At 41.9% G+C, this 23,688-nt stretch overlaps 2 protein-coding genes across 2 annotated transcripts in view; one reads left to right on the top strand and one right to left on the bottom strand.

The window, feature by feature from the left end:
• Positions 1 to 965: 965 nt before the first annotated feature.
• On the bottom strand, positions 966 to 19,881 carry STYXL2 (serine/threonine/tyrosine interacting like 2). The gene is made up of 6 exons (XM_048495406.1): positions 19,729 to 19,881; positions 16,089 to 16,210; positions 8,256 to 8,350; positions 7,078 to 7,309; positions 4,838 to 5,055; positions 966 to 4,004 (listed from the first exon to the last, which is right to left on the bottom strand). Exons 2-6 carry the CDS (start codon positions 16,193 to 16,195, stop codon positions 1,183 to 1,185), a joined length of 3,474 nt encoding a protein of 1,157 aa, XP_048351363.1. The 5' UTR covers positions 16,196 to 16,210; positions 19,729 to 19,881; the 3' UTR covers positions 966 to 1,182.
• A 2,095-nt stretch (positions 19,882 to 21,976) lies between these two features.
• The window catches only part of GPA33 (glycoprotein A33), a 42,134-nt gene continuing 40,422 nt past the window's right edge, over positions 21,977 to 23,688 (top strand). Inside the window, exon 1 of the mRNA XM_048492376.1 lies at positions 21,977 to 22,245. Within this exon, the coding sequence (XP_048348333.1) occupies positions 22,203 to 22,245 (43 nt within the window). The 5' untranslated portion in view covers positions 21,977 to 22,202. The remainder of the gene's footprint in view (positions 22,246 to 23,688) is intronic.

The following is a 23,688-nucleotide window of genomic DNA, read 5'->3' on the forward strand; positions in this document are numbered from 1 at the left end:
TGCTTGAGGAACCAATGTGAAGTAAGGCACTAGCAAAAGCTGAGCAAGTTTCAGCCAGAGACTTTGGGCAGGGCAAGTTTATCACCAGGAGTGGCAGCCAGCGGACCTGTGATTGAAAATATTTACAGAGGGCTGACCTCATCACCTGATCAGCTCCGGTATGTTGGCTCTTAGGAGGCTCTTGTAGTTCATACATAGCAGACAAATACAGTTGCTGATATATCTTTTACTTGCATGTTTCAATACAGAGGTTGTATTAACTGCATTGAACATGCACTAAAATGTAGCCTTTTACATTTAAAAGGGGTACCTGCTGTTGCTGTATATGATTTATGAGGTTAGATGTGCTGTTAAGTAAGATGTGCTTTTCAGGTAAGATCTGTGGTGCCATCTTTATAGCAAACAAAATTCAAATCCTGAACAAATTCTTCCCATATGACCAATGACTGATACTTTGCACGGTGACAAGTTGTCATGGGAACAAGTGTTCAGTATATTCCCACTGTAGCATTTGCTATAGATACACAGCACAGAAGTGAGTCCATGCTTTGGACTTCAGAAGGAAAGGAATATTTAAAGTTCAATTGTACTTTCCTCATGGGAACAGGGTAGAAAAATTAAAAGAACTGGCAATAAAGCTGTTAATTTTGTTCCAGTTCTAATCTTTATTAAACTAACAGAAAATCCTGGAATGACTCTTCAGTGATTTCAGAAAAATAATAATCTATATCTATTATATTAATCTAGGTGGATAGACTTATGTCTGTACAGCTATACACAATGTCTGTCTGTCTATCATCTTGTGCGTATGCATAAAATCCATATATAAGGTAATATTAAAACTTCTGATTTTTTTATTGCTAAGGTATTATTTTAGTGTTTTGTTAGGAGAAAAAAATCTCCAGCCAGAAATAGCACGTGATGTGTTTCTAGACACCAATGACTGAATATTGGCACACAATCCCTTTTTCTTTGGAAAAGCCACATTTTAATTTTTTTAAATGTTACTGTAAGAGAGAGAAGGAAGGATAATGTATCCACAGGACTGTGATCTGGAAAGTAGGAAATACGATGAAAGGTAATGATAATTAAAATGGAAATTTGGCTTTTGGAGCTTTGCAAAAGCTTTGAAGGCTTTATTCCAAATAAAAGAAAATGGCAATAGAATGACTTTGCTCTCAATCATTCCTCTCTCCTTCGCCGGAGTTTTGCTTTAGTTTCTTCTTGACGACGTCTCCACGCATCAATGATGGCATCGTCATCCACTTCTTCCTCCTCCTCTTTTCGAGTGCTTTGCCTGTGTCTAGAGGATTGTCTTGAGGCAAAACACTCTTTACTTTCTTCCACCTTTTTTTCATTCTCTCCATTCTCTTCAGATTTTGCAAAGCTCTGGGTGAACTTTCTCTTGGCTCCAAATTCAGATGCATCTGAGCTAGATTCTTCCTCGCACTCATCAAAATTATGTGATCTGATTCGACTACGTGTGGTCGTTTCATGGGATTCTGGTGGTTCTGTTGTTCTTGTGAACAAATAGGGCTCTGAACTTTCTTCTCTGGAACTTGTCTCACTGATTTTTGACCGAGCAAACTTGTATGCCTCTCTGTCTTCTTGATTAGAAGCAAATCGTGATGAAGTTCTCTGCAAGTTATCTCTGCACTGGTAAGTTGAGGCGTGATCCATTTCTTCTTTTGTGGACCTGCAATATCTATAGCTAGAAGCTTCACTATCCATCTCTCTAAATGTGGATGATCTTGTATATGTAGGCCCGCTATTGTCAGTGCAGTCCTGAGAGGAGGACTTTTCTTCTTTCTGCAAACCCTTGAGCCACTTGTTCACATTATTCTCTATCTCTGATCTCACAGCACCAGCACAGGCAGACTGGCCCAAGGGAGCAGAAATTGTGTCACTTCTGTCAAGATCTGCTTGCAGTGAGTACCTCATGCCAACTGTTGGGTTTACGGTATCATTTCCTGTCTTCACATCCTCATCATCTTCCTTGAGCTTCTTCTTCTTAAATAAAGTGCTACGCTTATTGTCACTGATAAGTTTTTCAGTCTGGTAATCTGACATTTTCTCTCTCATCTCCATTTGCATCTCCCTTTCCTTCCTACTGAGCTTCTTCAGGTCAATCTCATCAGCAAAGAGGCTATACAGAGGTTTACTTGTCTGTGTCACTTTCCTGCTTGAGCTGGACCCTCCTGTCCTCCCATTCAGGGAGGTGTTACCAGATAGGATGGACTGGGTGTCTGCATATTGGGAGTCCCGCTGGCAAAGCAGAGAACTGCTCGGTGCACTCAGCAGAGAAGTCTTATCATCGTCTAGATGTCTAGAATGATCTCCCAACATCACACTGGAAGCTGCAACTGATGGTGGGCGGGACAATATCAGGATCTCATTTTGTTTCTGAGCAATAGTTTCACTAACTACATTGGCAATCCAATTTTGAATGCTGGCCATTGATATGGAATTATCTGGGCCAACTGGGAGGTTGGGCACCCCTGTTGCGACTGTAGGACTTGGTAAGGCTCCACTACTGCTTCTAGCCTGAGAAAAAGATGATCGATTGGTCTGCATGCTTAAAGCAGAGGCAGAGTCCTCTGTACCATTCACAGAAACTACTGATGGCCCAAAGGCTGATAATGGGATACTTCCACTCATAACACTTCCTTCCTCCCAGCTGCACAGAGACTGACTTTCTTCCAGATTTTTTTTGGAACGTTCAAGTAACTCCATGCGTCTCTGTTTTCTCCTAGCAGAAGCAGAGTCCTCAACTTTAACAAGCTCCACAATTTCCTCTTTATTGTCGTTGCCCACCTTCTTCTGGTGTCGTGTCTTCCAGGCTTGGTAAGCTGTCAGATTGATATCAGATAAGTTCTTCTCCTCTTCCATAGCCTCTTTATTTTGCTGGTTGCCATTTTCAGCCTTGGATTGCTCAGAGGCTTCTGAATCTTTCTTGTGAAAGCCAAATTGGATTCTCTTGATCTTCCATCTTTCCAAAGCAGTTAGTTTGTCTTTGTTCTTTTGACAGAAATTATAAAAAGAGCTGGTATCAGATAATATACTTTCCTCATCTATATCTTTTTCTGTTGTTCCTCTTTCAAGGTCAGGATTTTTACTACCATGCCTAGTTCTGGAACAATATCTTTGAGCAGCTTCTTTCTCTATCTCCATCATCCTCTCATTCCACATATCCCAGCTACTTTCTGTAGACATGGAGTCTGTGCGTCCTCTCCTCATTCTGTTGACATAACTTGCTTCCAGCTGTTGTTTCAAGATCCTGATCTCCTGGCTGCTTAAACTTTCAGTATCACTTATGTCATCTACAGGATACGGTCTTCCTTCCGTGGTAGAATCATGATCCTCCTCTTTGGGAAACAAGTAGGTTTCCATTTGGTACTTCTCGTTTTTACATTGCCACTCCTGGATCATCTGATTCATGTTCTCTTCAGATTCCTCGTGCACCTGGAATGCAAGGTGTGGAGATTCATTCTCTCCATCCTTGCTGGAAAGTTCCCTTGCAGGCAAGCCTTGCTTCTTCCTCCATTCTTCATAAAGCTGTTCCTCCTCCTCTTCACTGATAAGAGTTGGCTGTTTAGAAGCTAAACTAGATTTTGTCATGGATGAAGTGCTCATAACACTACCCAATAGGCTTGTTGTGTCTTCTTCTTCCACCATGATGGAGTGGACTTTGGCTCCTGTGATACTCCTGGAATCTTCTAGACCAGACAACAGAGAACCACTTCCAGCTCTAACAACAGAAATCTGGCTGCGTGTTTCATCATCATCATCAGAATCTTCAGCATCTTGCTCCTGCCGTTCCTCCAGTAATTTTTCATTGAGTTCCCGCAGCTGTTTCAGAAAGCCGTCATTGGGATAAATGGCCCGTTTCTTACGAATAGTCATCAAGGCTTCCAAGATGGTCATATGATGGAAGATCATGAGATAAGAGGCTACCAGCACCGCTGAGCGACTGATTCCCATTTCACTGCTGACTATGACTTTTCCTAGAAGTAAAATTACAGTGTCATAATAGAGTAATGCTGAAACAGTTTATGGAAAAGACCAGCATGGCATATTTTCTGTCTGCTTTTGTCTTCATTTCAGTGTTTTGATAAATTTCACCTGGAACATCTGAAAGCATCTTATAGACAACAGTCAATGAAGTTTCACATAACCCTCTCCTAAGGTAACTTCAATTGCAGAACAGCAATTTCCCTTTATATGTCTGTAAATTAAAACCTATAAAAAGTAATCTTGTTACTTATCCTTCAGAGATCATTTCTAAGATTTTAATTTTCTAACAGGAAGTTTCTCCTGATTTTTGAAAAGTGAAAAACCATCCTAAACACAATTGCTATAAAAAGCTAAGGGTAAATTTTGGTTAAAATCTGTTTGAAATCATACTGTAATTAGGGGTGGGGTGTCTCCCATTTTTGGAAAATTAAAAACAAATCCCCAATATTCATTGAAGTTGATAAACAGGTGAAGTTTAGTACAAATCTATTGAAGAATAATCTGTTCCAAAATTTAGGGGAAATATGAAATGTAAATATTAAAAAATATATTACATTGTTTAATGGATAAATGGAAAATAAATAAAAACTAAACATTCTGGTTTCTCAGATATTTACAATGACTACTTATAGACCATGTATTAATTTTAAACTTGCAGTTTATAAATATAACTATCTTCTCAGAGGATTATAGAAACATTTAAACATTCTGCAGGGCGGATAGAAAGAATATTATTAATGTGTGAAAGGGTCATGGCAGTACATTATAAATAATAAACAAATGGAAAAATCCACGTCTGGACAATAATAGTTTCCCCTTTTACCTCTGTAGGTTAGCAGTGCTTCGTCAAGGAACTCTGCAGCCTGTCGGAAATGTTTAGAGATGTCCATATCTGGGAAATCATCCACCTCAATCCCTAAGTACTGGATATCCAGGCCACTGTAGAAGTCTGGTCCTGTATATACACCAGTCCCGTGAGCTGCATTAAGGATATGTGTAATTCCCAGTCTCTTTAGGCGACCTTTATTCACTGCAACACTCCTTCAAGGGAAAGGAAGAAAGATTCTGGTTTCTACACTGAGTAAATCTTGTAGCTTAAGAACAAGCAGTGGAAAGAGTAAATGAGGAACTGGTACACATTCCATCCATCCTGATAATCTTACTAATGGTTAGAGTGGTATCAGAATGCCAAGAACAGATCTTATCTGAAAGAGGTGCATCATTTTTAGTGAGACACAAAGTACTGAAACAAGCCTGATTTCTGTAAGTCTTTACACCATAAAACCCTTCTCATTCAACTTGAGTCTCAGTGAAACAGGCAGACTATAAAACAACCAAATAAATAAATAAATGCACATATAAAATCTTATTCATCACAGCTCTTCTAATAAAATGCACAATAAAATAACCCTGGGCACTGTAGGAGGAGTGCAGAACAAATGTAGGCCATATATATCCCACCATGCATTCCTCAACATATATCACAAAGCTTCTGGCTGGATTCCTTAAGAATTCCAGCATTCATTTATCTCAGAAAATGCACTTGGAAATATGATGGCTACAGTACTAAAGGACTATTGGTACTGAACTGGGAGTTAACATTTGGGAGTTAATATTTGGAAAATTGTGACAAAGAAATACTGAAAAAGTACTCTTAATAGATGAAAATGCTTCTATCAAATACTTTGTTTACAATTTACATGGTTTTGTGTACAGCAGTACTGATATCAACTTTTTTAAAAGCTTGATTGGGTTCCCTCTTAATCTCAGCATAAACCAGCTAGATTTATGAAATAGCATTCCTGCATCTTCTCACCTGACAATATGATTCTGCAAAGTACAAGCTATGATGTCATCCAGTTTTGAATTTCTTAGTCTTCACAACTAGCGGGCAATAAATAAATTTTACAATGTGATGACGTCTCATGTGAGCTGCAGGCTCTCCTCAGTTCCTCCACATATGGTGCCTGATTTGGATTGCAAATCCAAATCAGCCTTCCCCTCTGCACTATTTTTCCAAACCTGCAACAGTCCCAGGGGTACACTGGTTTTCTCAACAGGTCAAATAGCCCCCTTCCCAGAACTGTTTCAGATCAGAAAAATGTGTATGAAGAGGCTTAAACTCCTTCTCTGTGGGCACCACACAAGTGATATTGGGCCCAATACAAGAACTGAGGAGAGCTTGTGACTTTTACACAGGACCCAGGGTGGGGATCTCAGACAACCATGATGTAATGAGTGAACTTGCGGAGGCAGAGATGCAGGACTGATGCTTTTGGTAGCACTCACACATATGTCCTGATGTGTTTCATGGTCTCACATAGAGATAAGAACTTTAACCTAGCCCATTTAAATTTGCAAAATCTGTGAATTTTGTGAGATTATGACTCCCTGAGGTGAGAGAAACAGCATCAATTGGTTTCTTAAGAAACCAATCCAACTTGTCTGTGGAAACTTGCATGAAGAATAAGAAAGAGTATACTACGTAAAACAATGGTGGACAATCAAACAGTTGTATCCAGTAGTTCATCTAAATCAGGGGTCTGCAACCTGTGGCTCTCCAGATGTTCATGGACTACAATTCCCATCAGCCCCTACCACCATGGCCAATTGGCTGATGGGAATTGTAGTCCATGAACATCTGGAGAGCCACAGGTTGCAGACCCCTGATCTAAATCATCTCCAGTGCTGTGCTGAACTTCCTAGAGTCTGTGCAGAACTGAGCAGCCTTGGGAGAGCTTTTCCCGCTGGTTGGCATCTCATCTGTGTGGCACTGATACGGTGGCCACGCAGCCACACACCCAGGCAGCTTACAAGGGACATTGGTTGCATCCATCAAAAAGGGATTACATGACTCACAGAGATGCAGAATAGGAATCAGAAAAAATGCAGTCTAGTTTTCACAGATTCACAAGAAAGACACCACAACACTGTTTTCCCTTTGAATTGGCTTTGCACTCTTACTGTAAGTTTCCTAGAGATTGGACAGATTGAGGACGTTTGAAAGACTGAGAAAATCAACTTTAATTGTTTTATTCAGAGAGAAAAGGACCTCCTACTCACTTTTCTGCTATGAAGACATTTGGCCAGACCTCATCAATGGCATCCCGTGGGGCCTCAAGCCGGTCCTTCACAAGTGCTCTCTGCAAGTCCATGACACATGGTGTGTTGAACAAACTAGTGTCATCTATCTTTTCCTTGACCCGGTTGTATAGATCTTCCACCAGTAGCTGCTCTGCAGATTCCAGCATTCCTGGGCAACCTGAGTCTACTTTCACCTCCTTTGTCTTCAGCTCTGGAATGAATGAACCTCATCATTTTCAAAATTGCAAGGAATTGTTTGGTATTGCTGAAGTTCTTTTAGAGACTGCTCAATCCAATGTCCATCCCCTTGGACTGAATTGTGTAGACACTGTTTACTTTGATAAACTGATGATCTGTGGTATCCTGTTTATCACTGTATTGGAGTCAAGTGGATTCTTCTTCCAAAGTGGAAAGTATTTCATCTAGATTCTTGGGGAGTCCCTACAACAACACTCACACTGTGTACCAGTTCCCTACAGCTGATCTCAAAATACAGTACTTTGGTATTTTGTTCAACAAAATGTAAGAGGGAAGTGTCTTCAGTACCCTAGTAACCTTCAGGTTTGTTTAGTCCTAGATTCATCAGAAAAAAAGAGATTCTAGAAACACTTTCCAGATGTTACAGAATTACTTAGTTGGAAGCCTAGCTGACCAAAGAAGGGAGAGGGAACACAGGCAATTTATGCTAAACCCTTGAAAAGCAAGTTCCCCACCCAATTCCCATGCATACTATTTGGCCCTTCCCTGACTCTCCCATTTTTCTCACAATAATTCTTAGTATTTTGTTTTAGATTTTCATGAAAAAGAGGAAACTGGGTATGAGTGCAAGACAACAATGAGATGCAACATATAATTGTAACACAATGGGACCTGTTGTAAATAGTTGTATACAAACAGAATAGATATAAGGAACAAGTGGGGGAAAGAAGGAGCTTTCCTGCATATGGTCTGTGCATACAAGAATGTTCCTCTGTGCCTCTGATTCCCCAGTTTTGGACACACATACATGTATGGGGTAGCAGCAGGACCTCCAAAATCATATCTGCTCAGTTCCCATAAACCCTCTTGGTGGTGCTGACTGGAAGGGGCCATCCACCCAGCAGCCTTTCCACCATAATCCCACTATTATTTTCATTACTTACTTTATTTCCTCCTACCTTCATTGATGATCTGCTTGGCAGCCACAGCAGATGACAGGTGAATGGGCTCCATGAAGATGGTCTCAGTGTCTGTGTCAGATACCACTGAGTATCTGTTGATCAATGACAACTGCTTTAAAAAGAATCTGCCCCAGTGAGCTGGTAGGCAAAGAGAGAGTTTTGCTAGAAAGTCTGTTTATGGGCAAGTTTTTAAACAAAAAAGTGTCAAAAGAAAAGTTACATTTCCTTGTAATGCCTTCACAGTTCCTCTTTCTCTTATATTTATCTTTCAAACAAGGTAAATCAAGACAGAACACAAAATTCATTTATTGAACAGTAATATCATGTTGTGTACATTGATTATATCATGTGGAGGCACATTTGTAAAAACAAATGATGAAGGGAATTAATGGAAATTTAATCCCATGGTGACTTTACTGTGGAAAAAATTACTTGTGTAAATTTATTTACTGGCTTCCCATCTCTTACTTCTAATTTCTTGTCTTACAGTGTCACCAAGATGGTTTTCAAAAGTTATTAGATATAGAACTCCTATATAGGCGGGGTGGGGTGGGGGGTGTTGTATTACAATGTGGTATGGCAGCACAGATGGCTCCAAATCTGAGGTGAGGCCTTTGCATGGTGCTGTTCAGAGGCAGCTGTTGCACTGCTGTTTCCAGGGTTGCCAGCCCAACACTAACAACCATGTGAGGAATTAAAGGGGTAACTTGAGGAAGAAGTAAGCAAGCAAAGGCAAAAACATTGTCCACTGACAAGTTCAAGTGTCCGCCATTGTAGCAAAGTTAAGGAGCTGAGTGTGTGCACTGGTCTGTTTATACAGGAAGAAGATGTTTCTTTATCATCCACTAGAGGGTCCAGATGTCTCTGAGTTTTGTAAACACAGTCTGTCTGACAGCTGCACTAATCAAAAGTGGTCTCCATGGCAACTAGTCATGAAACATTATGTGGACAGCAAAGTTCCCAAGCCAGCAGCAGCTAAGAAGTCCGAAACATGAGAGGGTTATACTAGCTGGGGGTCAAGTACACAAAGCACTGCAGAGCATTGACTTTGAATAATGCATATTAAAATGGAGGTATGGGCTAAGAGAAGAGTTAGAACAGAACACTGGTGTTAGTATATCAGATGTGTACATTGGTCTTCTCATTCAAAGACAAGAAATAATTGCTGTTTTTCCCTCTCCATTCCTTATAAATAAGGGATGTGGTATTACTTAGCAACCTGGGATTTCCTAGAGTTTGAGTGCACCATACTACTTCTGGACCCGGGAACCATTGGCCTTGATTTCCTGCAAAAGTGAAATGGCAATACGTAAAGAAAAGATTTTGTCTTTGAAGGTATCCTGAGTATTAAGGATGTTCCGTAGACGGTGGCTATAAGAGACAAGAATACAGACAATTTTCTGAAAGACTGGAAATCCATTTGCAGACTACTTATTGAAAACATGTACAAACAGAGAAACAATGGCAGGATTCGAGACTTAAATGAAAACAGTATATTGGATTAAGACAACTTTATAAGGACTAAAAGTGAACAAAAATGTAGATATTATAAGCATGGAGTTAAATTTATGCTTTGATCCTTAGTGAGGTAGCTGGAAGTCACCATAAATATGTATAGGTGTTTGTGTATATGTGTTTTTATTTTATTTTATTTTATTTTCATTTAATAATATTATTATAGGGAGAGGGGGACTAGATTGGGATTTTTTTCTTTATCTTTCTACATATGTGCTATTTAGATGTGTAAAATAAATAAAAATTCTCATTAAAAAAGGATGTTCCTTAATCAACAAATAGAGAATGTCAGTTTGAACAATGTTTCTTCATCTTAAACGCACAAGATCCTTAACTCAAGGAATTGCAATTTAATATCATGCCACACTACAAATAAGCTAGCAGACAAGCAGAGTTCATAATTCTAATACTTTGCTTTTTTAGCATGATAGTACGAGGATATAGACCCTATGTTCCCCTGAATGTGCTGCCTAGCAAATCACAGGTATGATTTGGAGGATCTTACTGACTGTGCAGCCTTTTGCTGTGAATAGCACTGCCAAGCAAACTAGGGATGAAAGGAAGGAGATAAAAACCGTGTCTGCTGAATTTTTATTTGTTATTTAGAGCATTTTCCAGAAAAATTGTGACCTCCATAACAATGGGAGTTTGGATTTGGAAGCGCTGTGTCACTGGTGCAGGTGAAGACTAGAGACTATATCTTTTCCATCAAAGATGATGAATTCACAATGAAGAGCAACAGGCTGTTATCAAAAGCCCTTGATGGAGGAAAATAGTTAGTTTAAAAAGATTTTTGATTGCCTGATCCTTAAATTCATTCTGTATGTTGCAAGAATAGAGCACCTGTGGAAAATTAAGCAAATAGGGCATACTTATTTAGCATGATTTGCTTCATCAGCAAAACAGATTTGTGCATCATGCGGATGTTAATGACCAGATTTTGGGAATGTCAACTTCCTACTTCAGATGAACTCATGACATGTAAGCTAATTTAAGGGATACAATCACTGACCAAAATATAAACAAACACATAGCTTAAAATCAGACACTATATTTAGCAATTAAGACATCTCAATATGGATAGAGTATTTTATAATATCAATGGAAGAAAAACATTTGTAGTTTTTAAAATGGATTCTATTATTAGAGAATGGAACAATGATAATGAATAGATGTCCAAGGACAAAAATCACAAAATCATATATTCTATTTCTATGTGTACTGAGACACCTTACTTATACAGCGATCCCATGCACATATGTTTAGAAATAAGCTCCAATAGATTCAATAGGACTCCCTCACTCCCTGTAATAGAATTGTATAGAATTGTAGCTTCCTCTCCAAAATATGTTAAATGGGCCAAAGGTACCTGAACATAGAGCTCAAATTTCCTAATGTAAGAGTTCTTATGGTGCTGGCATAAGACTTCTCTACTTGTTTGCTCTCCCAGTTTTTACTGAGTTTTGAACAAGCTGTGATTCTTTGGACACATGATGCAATCCAGACTATCAACACTTTTAGAACAGGATCACACCCATATTCTTTCACTCTAACTCTATTCAGATATCACAAACAACTCTCTGTTCAGGATCCCAGTTTGTGGGGTGGAAACAAATTCCAGTGTGCGCAGATGGTTGTATTCAGCCATCACAACAAACTGGAGTTTTATGATGACTTTTGATAATAGTTAAGTCTTTGACTGCAATCTGTGCATGAGGAGAAGACGTGTGTGAGTGTGACCCTAAATGTTTTTGTGCAGTTAGATTGCAGCCCCTGTCACTGCCTGACAAGGGGGGAGGGGAGAGAGAGACAGACAGAGAGTTTTTCTATACGCAGCATTAAAGAAGGTACTGACATCTTGCATATAAGGAACTATTTAGGGCTGGGGAAAAGGAACTCCATAATCCAGACAGGAAACCCAAGCTGTTTTCATTCCAGCTGCTCTTCACCAAGCAAGAATCTTAGTAGGAGGGAGGACAGCTGGCACCTACAGAACAGGGATATTTTTCACTGCCTCTGAATTATTAACTAGCGATTCCAGAGGGGAGGCCATATTAATTTGTTATCACAAATCACAGCTCATTCCCTCAAACTAATGTTAGTTTGTTGGGTACCACAGGATTTTTTATTTATTTTATTAATTGGAACGTAGAAAATGGGACCTCCCTCTCCCCGGCTGCCATAATATATTAGTCTGTTTAACTGAGTCAGGCAATTGGTCCCCCAACTCAGGACTGCTGTCTCTAAACTGTCAGCAACTCTCTAAGGTCTTACGCAGTGAAAGGTCTTTCCCAGCTCTTATAGCCTTAATTTAAAAAAATGCCAGTGACTGAACCTGGGATCATAGACTTTACCTCCAAGCTATGTGACTTCTTCATTTTAAGAAATATTCTCTATGAAAAAGCCTCAGTTCCTTTAACCTACTAGAATATGGTGTAGTTTAAAAGGTCTCTCTAAAAAAGTCCTCCTAATTGATAGGGTTTTGAGTCCTGATGTTGTGAGCTGCTTTTTCTTGGAATTCACAGTCTCCATCTACATTGAAAACCGAAGAAGTTAAACTTCATGCCCCATATGCTCATGTACACCTTTCCTGATGGAGAAAGGGACTGCTTTCAGGAAGCTCTAGTAGTGTGGTTGGGGGGAGAGCACCTTCAGGTTCGAACACTGAAAGCTCTTATATTAGGCATGGATGGGGAATCTGGGAACCACAATACAATTGCTAGCTGCATATTTAAAGAGTGTTGGAACTATTTTTTCTAACACAATTGCTATAGTATTCAGGATTCACTAACTATGTATGTGCAAATGAGACATATGCAAAGAAAAAAAGACTTGGCCAAGTGAAGCTAAGCAGAAACTAAGACAGATAGTTTGGCGAACAGTGCTCACTTACATCATCAGTTATGGTGGCAGACAAATTTTTAAAAATGGATCAGAGCTACAAAGCATGTCTCTTAGGAGTGGACTTTACAATCCTTTGGAAAATAGCAAGTTGCTCCTTAGGTTCTCACCTAGGTCATTTTATAAAATGAACAGGATTCGAATTTTAGTGTCTGTCAGATTTTACGCAGTTTATTCTTACACTGTTGTGTTAGACAGCTTATTATTGCCCTCTAATTTTGATATCCAGTGGCTTTGTTTGCATTTCTTGTAGCATGTGTTACACTATTTCCATGACATTGTTTACTGCATGTTCTTTTCTTTTCTTTTTTTACATTAAGTCACAGTTGACTTGTGGTGATCCTGAAGAGTTTTTGAAGCAAGAGATTTAGGAGATTTAGTTTGCCATTGCCTGCCTCCAAGTCACCATGGTATTCCTTGGAGGTCTCCCATCCAAACACTAACCAGGGTCAGGCCTGAGAGTGTGTGACTGGCCCAAGGTCACCCAGCAGACTTTCATGCTGCAGGTGCAAATTTGAACCTGGTTTTCTCAGGTCCTAGTCCAGTGATGGTGAACCTATGGCACGGGTGCCAGAGGTGGCACTAGGAGACCTCTCTGTGGGCACGCACACACAGAGTTCGACATGTGGGGGGCGGAAAATCACCCCCCCACACACACACACTCATCTAGGCTGGCCTGGGCCACTGAGCATGGCATGCACGCACCGCAGTGAGCAGGGAGGACACAGCTGGTGGGCCTGGTGACTGTGCTCTGGGTGGCTGCTACCTGAGGGGGGGCGCAGAGGAGGCAGAGATGCTAGAGAGGCACAGAGCGGTGCATGCAGGACTTACTGGAGGCTAGAGAAGGCTGGCCCCTGCTCGAGCGGGTGGGGTGGAGGAAGAGGGAGCCAACCAGTTTTTTTCTAAACTAAAACCTCAGCATACAGGTTAAATTGCTGGGTTGGCACTTTGTGATAAATAAGTGGGGTTTGGGTTGTAATTTGGGCACTCGGTCTTAAAAAGGTTCGCCATCACTGTCCTAGTCCAACACCTTAAACACTATACCATATCCTTGTCTTCTAATTATGTAGCCTGGCTTGACTCTCAATGAGAAAGGCAGTCTATAAATGAAGTAAGGTAAATAAATAAATAGGGGGAGGGAGAAAGAAGATAAAGCTGTCTGCTTTGTGATTAATAAAAAAGGCCGGTCAGCATTCTGGGCTTTGCTGTATCAAGCACCAAGAACACTTGACTGAAACTTAGACAACACTAAAAGGATAACTGTGGCATTTTCCGCATGGTCCAAATATCCTGGGATGGGGAGGTGGAATATCCTGGTCCTGCACGTGATTTCCACATGTCTTCTGGCCCGCCCCGCAAGATTTCCCTTATCCCGGGGTTTTAAAATATCACTAAATTGGCAGTTATTTTCAAATATCACGCGCTAATCCAGCTGCCATGCAAACACTGTGGGAGAAGGACCGCTTTTATTTATTATTTATTTATTTACCAGTATTTATTAATTAGTTTTTCTATTGTAGTGAACAAAACAATTTCATTGGTATTTTAAAGACTTACAGCATTTATTTTACTATGAGCGTTTGGGAGTAAGAGCTCACTTCTTCAGATGCAATGGAAAGAAAAACCTTACTTCATATTTACCCAGAAAATTACAAAAACATTACCAAAGAGAGGACCGGCATCAAATCAGGTCTAATTATCTGTCTTACCTGACTTAGATTGTTATATATAATAGATTATGGGAGATAAGACAACAGTCTGTTTCATGCTTTGGGAATCACTGCCCTATACAAACTTACCAGTATGTGGTCAAAAGTTATCATTGATAAAAAGTTCCTGCTTTCCTCTAAAGTAGAGATGGGGGGATCCCTCTCCCCAAGAAAGTCTGACAACACTGGACCCTTGGTGTACCTGGGAATTTATATCACATACCTACATGCGGGGGGTTGACTGGAGTGGCTTATAAGGACCATGTAACTCCAGTCGTTTTCAATTTATTTCTGGCCACAATTCAAGGTGCTGCTGTTGATCTTGATAGCCTAATATGGCATGGGAACAGCAAACAGCATACTTGATGGATCACCTGTTCTGTTATGATCCTACCCAATCACTACAGTCACCCCTGCTTTGGGTGTCCCTGTATTTTGAGATTAGGTAGGTGGCAACCCAGGAGGGGCCTTCTCAGTTGTGCACCAAAACTCTGGAACTCTCTCCCTAGGGCAGGGGTAGGGAACCTGCGGCTCGAGAGCCGCATGCGGCTCTTCTGCCCTTACACTGCGGCTCCACAAGCCGAGCTGCCGGCTTCATCCTTGCCTGCCCTGCAGGCAGCAGGGCGGGCGCACCAACTGCCTGCGGACGGCTGGGCCACGCCGCGGGCTTCCCCTCTCAAAAGTCTGCGGGCTTCCCCTCTCAAAAGTCTGCTTCCCCAGCAGACAGCGAGGCCCAGCCGCCGGCTTCATCCTTGCCCGCCCTGCAGGCAGCAGGGCGGGCGCACCAATTGCCCACGGACAGCTGGGCCGCACTGCAGGCTTCCCCTCTCGCCCGCCCCATTGGAGTGGGGCGGGCGCTTTCCCGGCGGCCGGCGAGGCTGAGCCGCCGGCTTCATCCTTGCCCGCCCTGCAGGTAGCAGGGCGAGTGCACCAATTGCCCGCGGCCGTCTTCTCAGAATGAGTGAAGTAAAAGGTTAAAAAAACCCAATATATACAGTGTTATCTTTATTTTAAATGTCAAAAATTATTTGCGGCTCCAAGTGTTTTCTTTTCTTGTGGAAAACGGGTCCAAATGGCTCTTTGAGTGTTAAAGGTTCCCTACCCCTGCCCTAGGGAGATTCATCTGTTCCTTTCTGTTGTCTTCTTCCATATGCAGGTAAGCCTGCCCAAGATTGCAAGCAAATACAAATGAAGAGGGGGGCAGGGAGGAATTGCCAAGATGGAAATCTTGAGTGATAAAATACAAGATTTTAGAATTAGGGAAGTGACGAGGATTTCCTCTTGTAGACTGTGTAAGGAACAGATTAAGGGAAACCCTGACTGCCACAGCTGAAATCTGGACCTTTTTGCACAAGGCTCAAATATTCTTCAGCACATGGATCCTTGGTCTGTACAATGGCTTGAATCAAACACTCACAATTGAACTGAGAGAAGGCCGATGCGAACTACTGCAGCCTGGGTGGGCTTGGCTCCCTCTGTCCTGGTTCAACAGGCTTCAATAACACTTTCCCCCATAACTTGGTATTTGCGGGAAACCACCTCAGTTGAATCAACTGGATAAATAATGCATGAGCTCTCCATCCTGGCTTCTGAAAGATCCCTTTAGGCTCTGTTCTTCAGCAGAATTTGGGCAGTGCAGGAAAGGCGAAAGAGGGTGCAATTTTTTCCCACATAGAAAGCTCTGGCTTAGCAAAAAAACACTCACCGGCTAGGAGAGGGACTGCGAAGATAATGGGCTTGCACAGTTTTCACATCTGGGCCTTCTTCGTTGGGCACCACCTGCTCTTCTTCGGAATCCAAAGCCCTTGCCATAGTTGCTGCCAGCACCTCCAGGAATAGGGAAAATGATAGGATGAGGGGGACAGGAATGTACAAAAACTCTGTTCAGTCTGCACAAACCTTTTAAAATGTTTTGAGGTAGGAAATAAAATATCTCCTCCATGGAGTTCCACATTGGTTTTGCCCTCAAATATTTCATTTTCAGCCTTTTAAAACGATTCTCTGGTTGAAACGTTTTCAGAACACTTTCAGTTGCTGTGTGATCTATTTACCATGTTCCCAGCGCTTCTTTGCTTCCCTGAACATTCTCCTCAGCACCATTTTCTGAACTCACTCAGTTCCTTCTCACCTGTTTATTTGCAGCATTTCTCGGTTTGGTTTTTTTATTGGGGGGGGCAGTCTTCAAAGCATTCAGTATACGAAGAGTATAGAATGCAGCAAGAGGCTGTGAGGGATTCAAGCATCAATTCAACACAGAACTCAAAAAGAAAAAAAAAGAGGGGGAGGGGAAATCACATAATGGCAGCCAGGAATCATTTTTGAAGGAATGAATGCAGACATACATTGTTGTAAAGGAGGGAGATTGAAAATATTTTAGAACCATTTTAGGGGCTTTTTGTGGAAAGGACCACAGAGAAGCACTCTGGCCAATTATGGACAGCACAAGTAAGGATGTCTTTAAAAAAGGTGCCTCCTAATTTTTTGTTCAGACAGCACAGACAAAAAAGGCATCCGAGGAGAAAGAAGCTTTCCCCCCACCTGACTATTAAAGCCTCCTGTCAGTTTCATCTGCTGCTAGTGCCTGATATTTTGTGGTGCTGCAGGGATTCGCCATGCCTTTTTTGCTTAAGGTTTCCAAAGGATGTTTACTCTGCAGGGTGCTCCACTGCAGGGCACCTTTTCAGTTTGAAAAATACATGGTTGTATCCTGCTTGTCCTGCTGATTCAGGCAATATATAGTTTCCCCCTTTTTATTTTTGCTGAGCTGTCTTCGAAGACAGAAACACACATACATACAAGAAGCGGCTGATTCTCATATGCATGTTCATGTGGGGGGGGGACCTATATATTGGTGGGGGGGGGACCTATATATTGCCTGCATCAGCAGAATGAGTAGAGTACAACCATGTATTTGTCAGGTTGCAAAGATGCCCAGCAGAAGAGTCTGCAGAGCAAATGGTCCTGGGTAACCTTAAGCAAATAGCTGCAGGCATGGAGAATCCCTGCAGCACCAAAAATGTTATGTGCTAGCAGCCGATGAAACTGACAAGCTTTAACAATCCGGCGGGAAAAATAAGACATCTCCTCAGCTCCTTAGCTCTGCACAGCAAGAGAAGACAACTTGCAGACAACTTGGGAGGAAAAAGTTAATAGTGTTGCGTTCTCAAAATAGGATAGCTTGAGCCAGTGACATAGGTATAGATTTTTATGGGGTGGTTTCGGGGGGGCACACCCCCACTGGCTTTGGGGGTGTGGCCACATCTCCCCAAGCCTTACCCCCAGCCTCAGTGCTTATAAAAGCAGCTCTCCAAGGCCAGGGACGGTAGACTCCCCTGCCCCCCGATCAGCTGGGCTCCCTCTGGGCAGAAGTGTAGCTAGGGAAAATGGAGCCCAGTGCAACATCTGAGTTTTGCGCCCCCCCCCCATGGGCAGCAGCTGCGATGCTGGAATCCACCCCCAAAAAGCATCACTTTCAATGGTGTTTAAACTAGGGAGCCCAGATTCTCCTTTCAAATCCACCTTAAAGGGAGAATCTAGGGTCCCCAGTTAAAACAACACTGAAAGTGATGCTGTTTTGGGGTGGATTATCCCCCACCCTGAAACAGCATCACGTTCAATGTTTAAACTGGAAACCTCAGATTCTCCCTAAATCCATGCCGAAGGGAAAGAAAGAAGATTTAAAAGGAGAATCTGGGGAAATTTGGGGGGTGCTTGCTGTCAGGGGTGCAATTGTTAAGCTAGCAGCACCAAACTTTCAGGGTATCTTTAGGAGACTCACCTGATGATACCATTCAGGTTTGGTGAAGTTTTGGTTCACGGGGTCCAAAGTTATGCACCCTCAAAGGTGTAGCCCCCATCTTCTATTAGCTCCTATTGGAAACAATTGGGGCACCCCCTTTGGGAGTCCATAACTTTGGACCCCCTGAACCAAACCTCACCAAACATGGGTGGTATTATCAGGAGAGTCTCCAAAAAAATCCCTGAAAATGTAGTACTCCTAGCCTAAAAACTGTACCCCCTACAGGCCAAAAGCTGAAAAAACAGTAAAAATACAAAAAACCCACAAATGGGGCGGAGCTTCAGACATGTAAGGAAGAGTTGAACCCGGGAACCCCACCCTTGCCTACGTCCTTGGCTTGAGCAGAAACAAGGTGCCCTGAGGACACCTTGGGGGAAAAGCTACGCAGAGTTCCTCCCCAATACACTTTTCCCCCATTCCCAAGACATCTTACTTGTGCTGTGCAGAATGGACCTCTGAGAGGTGATGTAGAGTAGACCAGTCATGTTATTAGGATTCTAAAGAAAAAGAAGAGTTTGGATTTATACCCCACCTTTTTCTCCTGTAAGGAGACTCAAGGTGACTTACAAACTCCTTTCCTTTCCTCTGCCCACAACAGACACCTTGTGAGGTAGGTGGGGCTGATAGAGTTCTAAAGAACTGTGACTAGCCCAAGGTCACCCAACAGGAATGCAGGAATATGGAAACACATCTGGTTCACCGGATAAGCCTCCGCCACTCAGGTGGAGGAGTGGGGAATCCAACCTGGTTCTCCAGATTAGAATCCACCTGCTCTTAACTTCTATACCACACTGGCTCTCTGGGATAGCAGGTGTTTGCTTTCCATAAGAGAGCAGAATAGCAGGTGTTTGCTTTCCATAATGGACAAATCACATGATTGCAAATAATGTTAAACCTCTGAATTTAGCCTGGGCAGGTGTTTGCTACAGGGTTATACTGAAAAAGGGGAATAGGGGCCCAGGCAAAGGGACCTGAGGGCATGGGGACACCTATGCATTTCTGGCCAAGATTGATTGTATATAGTAGATGGCTACAGTTATAAACAACTAAATGAATCAGTATATCAGTTATGAACGCCAAAGGCCCGCACAAAAATGATCTTTTTTGCCTAGACAAAAATTATCATTATCCTTGTTATCATTACAGTTATTGTAAATACTATTAAGTAATCACAATAAATGCTCTGAAGATATTTTTTTAAACCATCAGGAATATATACAAGAGAAGACCTTTTAGATATTAAATTTCTTCCACAATTATGACATTATTTTTCTGGGAATCTGTTTGAGAACCCAGAGAAACAGTGGTTGGTTACTCAGGATTTGTACCAAAAAACCAGCCTGATTTCTAGCTCCTATTGTGGACATATCTATCCATTTCTGCCCAACAGGCCCCTGACTTGCCTTCCCGTTCACACCCTCCATTTCTACCCGCTGGCATCTTGTCTCATATGTCAGGAATGCAGCCAGGGCTCCATTAAACAGGACCTAAGTTGCTACTACACAATGACCCAGCAAGATGGTATGAGAGCCCTACAGTAACTTACCTTTAGTGAAGAAGGAAAATCTTTCTCTGTCTCTCTCTCAGTGGCAAGATTTTACTTGTGCCTAACTTAGTTCAGAAAAGTAGAGAATTGGGGAATGGACACAGCTAGGATAAGAGCGGTTGTCCTCCTTTTCTCGCTGGGTGATTTTTTTTCTCAAAGGGGCAGGACAGCTGTCCTCTTCAGGCTTTATCACCCTTCTAAATATAGCATCCCTGAAACTGACTGCTGGGTGGCTGGGAAAGAAATTCAGTGCCTCATAGACTAAGCATGTACGGACATTTAACTCTGTCCCCTCAGATCAAACTACCTCACTCAAGCTGCAGACTAGGGCAAAGGATGATGTTATTATTTATATTCTCAAGTGTTAGTTGTAGCCCTTCCAGACTCAGAAAGAGACATCCCACTGCCTGAGACTTCCAGTTGCTGCCCCTTCTTTTGGGCCATTGTGGATTGCCACAGCAAATCGACATGGGACACTGGAAGGGATTGACTAGCATCCTATACCATTTTTATTTTGGGCTTAGAGCAGGGGTTCCCAACTTTTTTGAGTCTGTGGGAACCACTGAAGTGCTGAAACTGAGTGCAAGCACATGATGGCTGCTACAAGAGGAAGAGCCAACCACAAAATCTCAGGGAGTGAGATGATGTATAACTCTAATAGTAACTCTTCCAACAGGCAGAAGCTCTGTTTAGCAGGATGTCTTTAAAAATGAACATATTGGTCAAAATATTTTCCTGCATGCTTATTTTCAGTTCTATAGTGAAGATTCTTGTGATGTGGTAATAGCTGCTGAAGCAACTTTTAAAAATCTGCAATACCAGATCTTTACAGCCAAAGGCAAGAGCTCCACCTGCCCCCACCAACTTTCTCAAAACTCTAGGTAGGAACCAGAAAAAGTATCTGTACAAGAGTGTCCATGACCATCATGTTGGGGAACCATAGCATAAAGGATGAGGTTTTTTTTAACACCTAGCATCTAAATAATTTGGGATCCAAAAGATTCCCGCCACTCCGCCAACCCGGGTCCAGGTAGATCATGGAATCTCATTTTTAGGGTTTGAAGAATCATCCTTGCAATATATAGATAAGCTCACTTGCCACTTATCAGATGAATGTGTTTAGCTTCATGCCATGAAAATTTCATTTCTGAACTGCCTCTGAAAAAGGGACAGTTGGGTATTTTTTGCTGCTTTATTACACTTTATTTTATTCATGTCCTCCAAATGCTAGGTTGTTTTAGTTCTTGTGTTTTTTTAAGTTTTAATGCATATTTTGGCACATTTTAATCATATCTGCGATACATATTTTATCATAAAACCTTTGAGAGCATTTTGAACCAAAACAACAGGGTAAAATAAATAACACATATATGTCAGGTTTCAGCTTTCTAGCTTTTAGTATCAGTAATTTACAAATGTGTGTATATATATCAACAGACCGTCTTTTTGTAATAATTTCCTTTGTACTATTAGCAGCTTTAGTATAATTCTCTCTGCCAACTGAATATATCACTTCATGTACCTGACACAACAGGCTCTAGCTTAAGTAAATTTCTGCCACGGTAACTTTGTCTTTTTAAGACCCTTCCTTATTTTCGCTGCAGAAGACAATCATGGCTACCTCCTCTGGGATGAAACAATAGATTAGTCTTCCAAAGTGTTTTTGTGGGAATGTGTGCCTCTGGCCCCTATTTGTGTTGGTCAAAAGAAATCAGAGGGAGGACAGGGCACCAGAAACCGAACAACAATTTGCTAAGCTTTAGTTATAACAGTACCCTAGACAGTAAATTGCAGCACAGTGGGTGGAGTAAGTATTCAATAGCCCACAACATAACAGAGGTGCTGAATAAACAAGGATGCTACAGCAAAAAAAGCTCAAAAGTAGGTTAGCAGCATGAACAGAAATTAAACACGGTCCATAAAATGCCCTAGCACGTGCCCTAGCAGTAACAAAATAATGCCCTAGCAGTAACAAAAAAGTTCTGATTTCTGTAATGGCTTCAAGTAAACAGCTCACTGGTTTAACACGGTTCATAAAATGGAAGCACCTGGAGCAGACCCAGCACTTCCTTATTCCAACATCCCTCTGACAGTATTTGTACTAGTACATTCACCTGGACTTTTGTGATGCTTTCTTGCTTCCTTGTGTGCCTGTCTGTCAGGAGAGAGCAAGAAGGGTGGTATGTTTACTTAGGTGAGGGTAGGGCAACTGAGAGAGGACATAATCATTTCCTTTTGGGAGGGGGAGAGAGATCAGACTGTATCCTGAGTGGTAATAAAGCCTGTCACTCTAATCAGAAGCGGGTAGAAGGGAGAGCCAAGATAAGGAGGGTCAGGAAGCAGAGAAAACAGGTAGTGGAAGAACTGCAGAGACAGAGTTCCACTTCGACTGTGAATCAGGTTGTGCTTCCCTCAAACATCAGATAAAATTTCAGCAACCCTAACAAAAAAAACGGAGACATTCAGGAGACATCATGACAGCAAACAAGGGGGCTGAATTGTTCATACTCAGTGTGGGTGAGTAGTATTTTTCTCTTGTTAGTAGTACACCTGTCAGTGAAGGGTAGGGAAATGGGTTATTCTATCATTAAATTACAGTCTTTGTGAATCTGTCTCTGTACAAATATCTAAGTGCTTTGTTATTCATTCATGACCCGGTTTCCAGGCATCTGTAACTAAATCTATATTTCATTGCCACTCAAATAACAGTAGCAAGCCCCGTGGTGCAGAGTGGTAAGCTGCTGTACTGTAGACAATTCTCTGATCGTGAGTATCCAGCTTGCTGGGGGTAAAGTGTAGATGACTGGGGAAGGCAACGGAAAACCATCTTGTAAACCTAGTTTGCCTAGTAAGCATTGTGATATGACATCACCCCATGGGTTCGAAATGACCTGGTGCTTGCACAGGGGACAACCTTTACCTTTTACCAAATAACAGTGTTTTAGTTTATGTCATTTAAATCGGCTTTTCTCACTGGGACTTAGCTTGACATTGCAAATACTGCATAGTATGTGGATGTAGGAACATCTGCTTGGTAGTAACTGAGATATACCAATGACAAGCAATATAATCTCACCCAAGGCCTTGCCATTTTGTGAATGTTTATGTACCTTGTAAATGATGTACTTGGGGGCTGTGCATTATCACAGTGTGCTACTGCAGTGTTGGACTATTCATCTGGATTTGGGTTACCAGGTCTGACTGATAACCCAGTAGGAGACTGGGGGCAGAGACATGGGTGATGCTGTTGGTGACAGAATAATGTAACTTCTGGGGAAAAATTCTGGAGATTTTCCTGCTAATATGGTTGACTCACCTGTCAATGCCTTGGTTGACCTCTAAAATGAGGAAATGGTCTGAGCAACAGACACGGTCACTCCTAGATGCCCTCTCTCAGGTCTGAGCGCCCACTGTGGGCTGTCCACATAGCCCCTGGTTTTTTTGAGGGGCTACAGACAATGAAAAGACAAGGGAGGTGGTTAGAGCACAAAAGTCTGAAGGGGCACAATTGGACAATGGCAATTTAACCCCCCCGCACTTCTAATCTAGGGGGGACCCGGGAAATTACAGGCCAGTCAGTTTGACATCTGTTCCTGGTAAATTAGTAGAATCTATCATTAAAGATAAAATTATAAAACATGTAGAAAAGCAAGACCTGCTGAGAAAGAGTCAGCATGGCTTTTGCAGAGGCAAATCCTGTCTTACAAACTTACTAGAGTTCTTTGAGGGTGTAAACAGGCATGTGGACAGGGGTGAACCGGTGGACATTGTCTACTTGGATTTCCAAAAGGCTTTTGACAAAGTTCCTCACCAGAGACTGTTGAGAAAACTCAGCAATGAAGGAATAAGAGGGGAAGTCCTCCTATGGATTAAAAACTGGTTGAGAAACAGGAAACAGCAAGAGTGGGTGTAAATGGGGAAGTTCTCACAATGGAGAGATGTCGCGGAGTGGTGTCCCCC

Source organism: Sphaerodactylus townsendi, linkage group LG04 (genome assembly GCF_021028975.2).
Source record: "Sphaerodactylus townsendi isolate TG3544 linkage group LG04, MPM_Stown_v2.3, whole genome shotgun sequence".
NCBI classification, from domain to species: domain Eukaryota; kingdom Metazoa; phylum Chordata; class Lepidosauria; order Squamata; family Sphaerodactylidae; genus Sphaerodactylus; species Sphaerodactylus townsendi.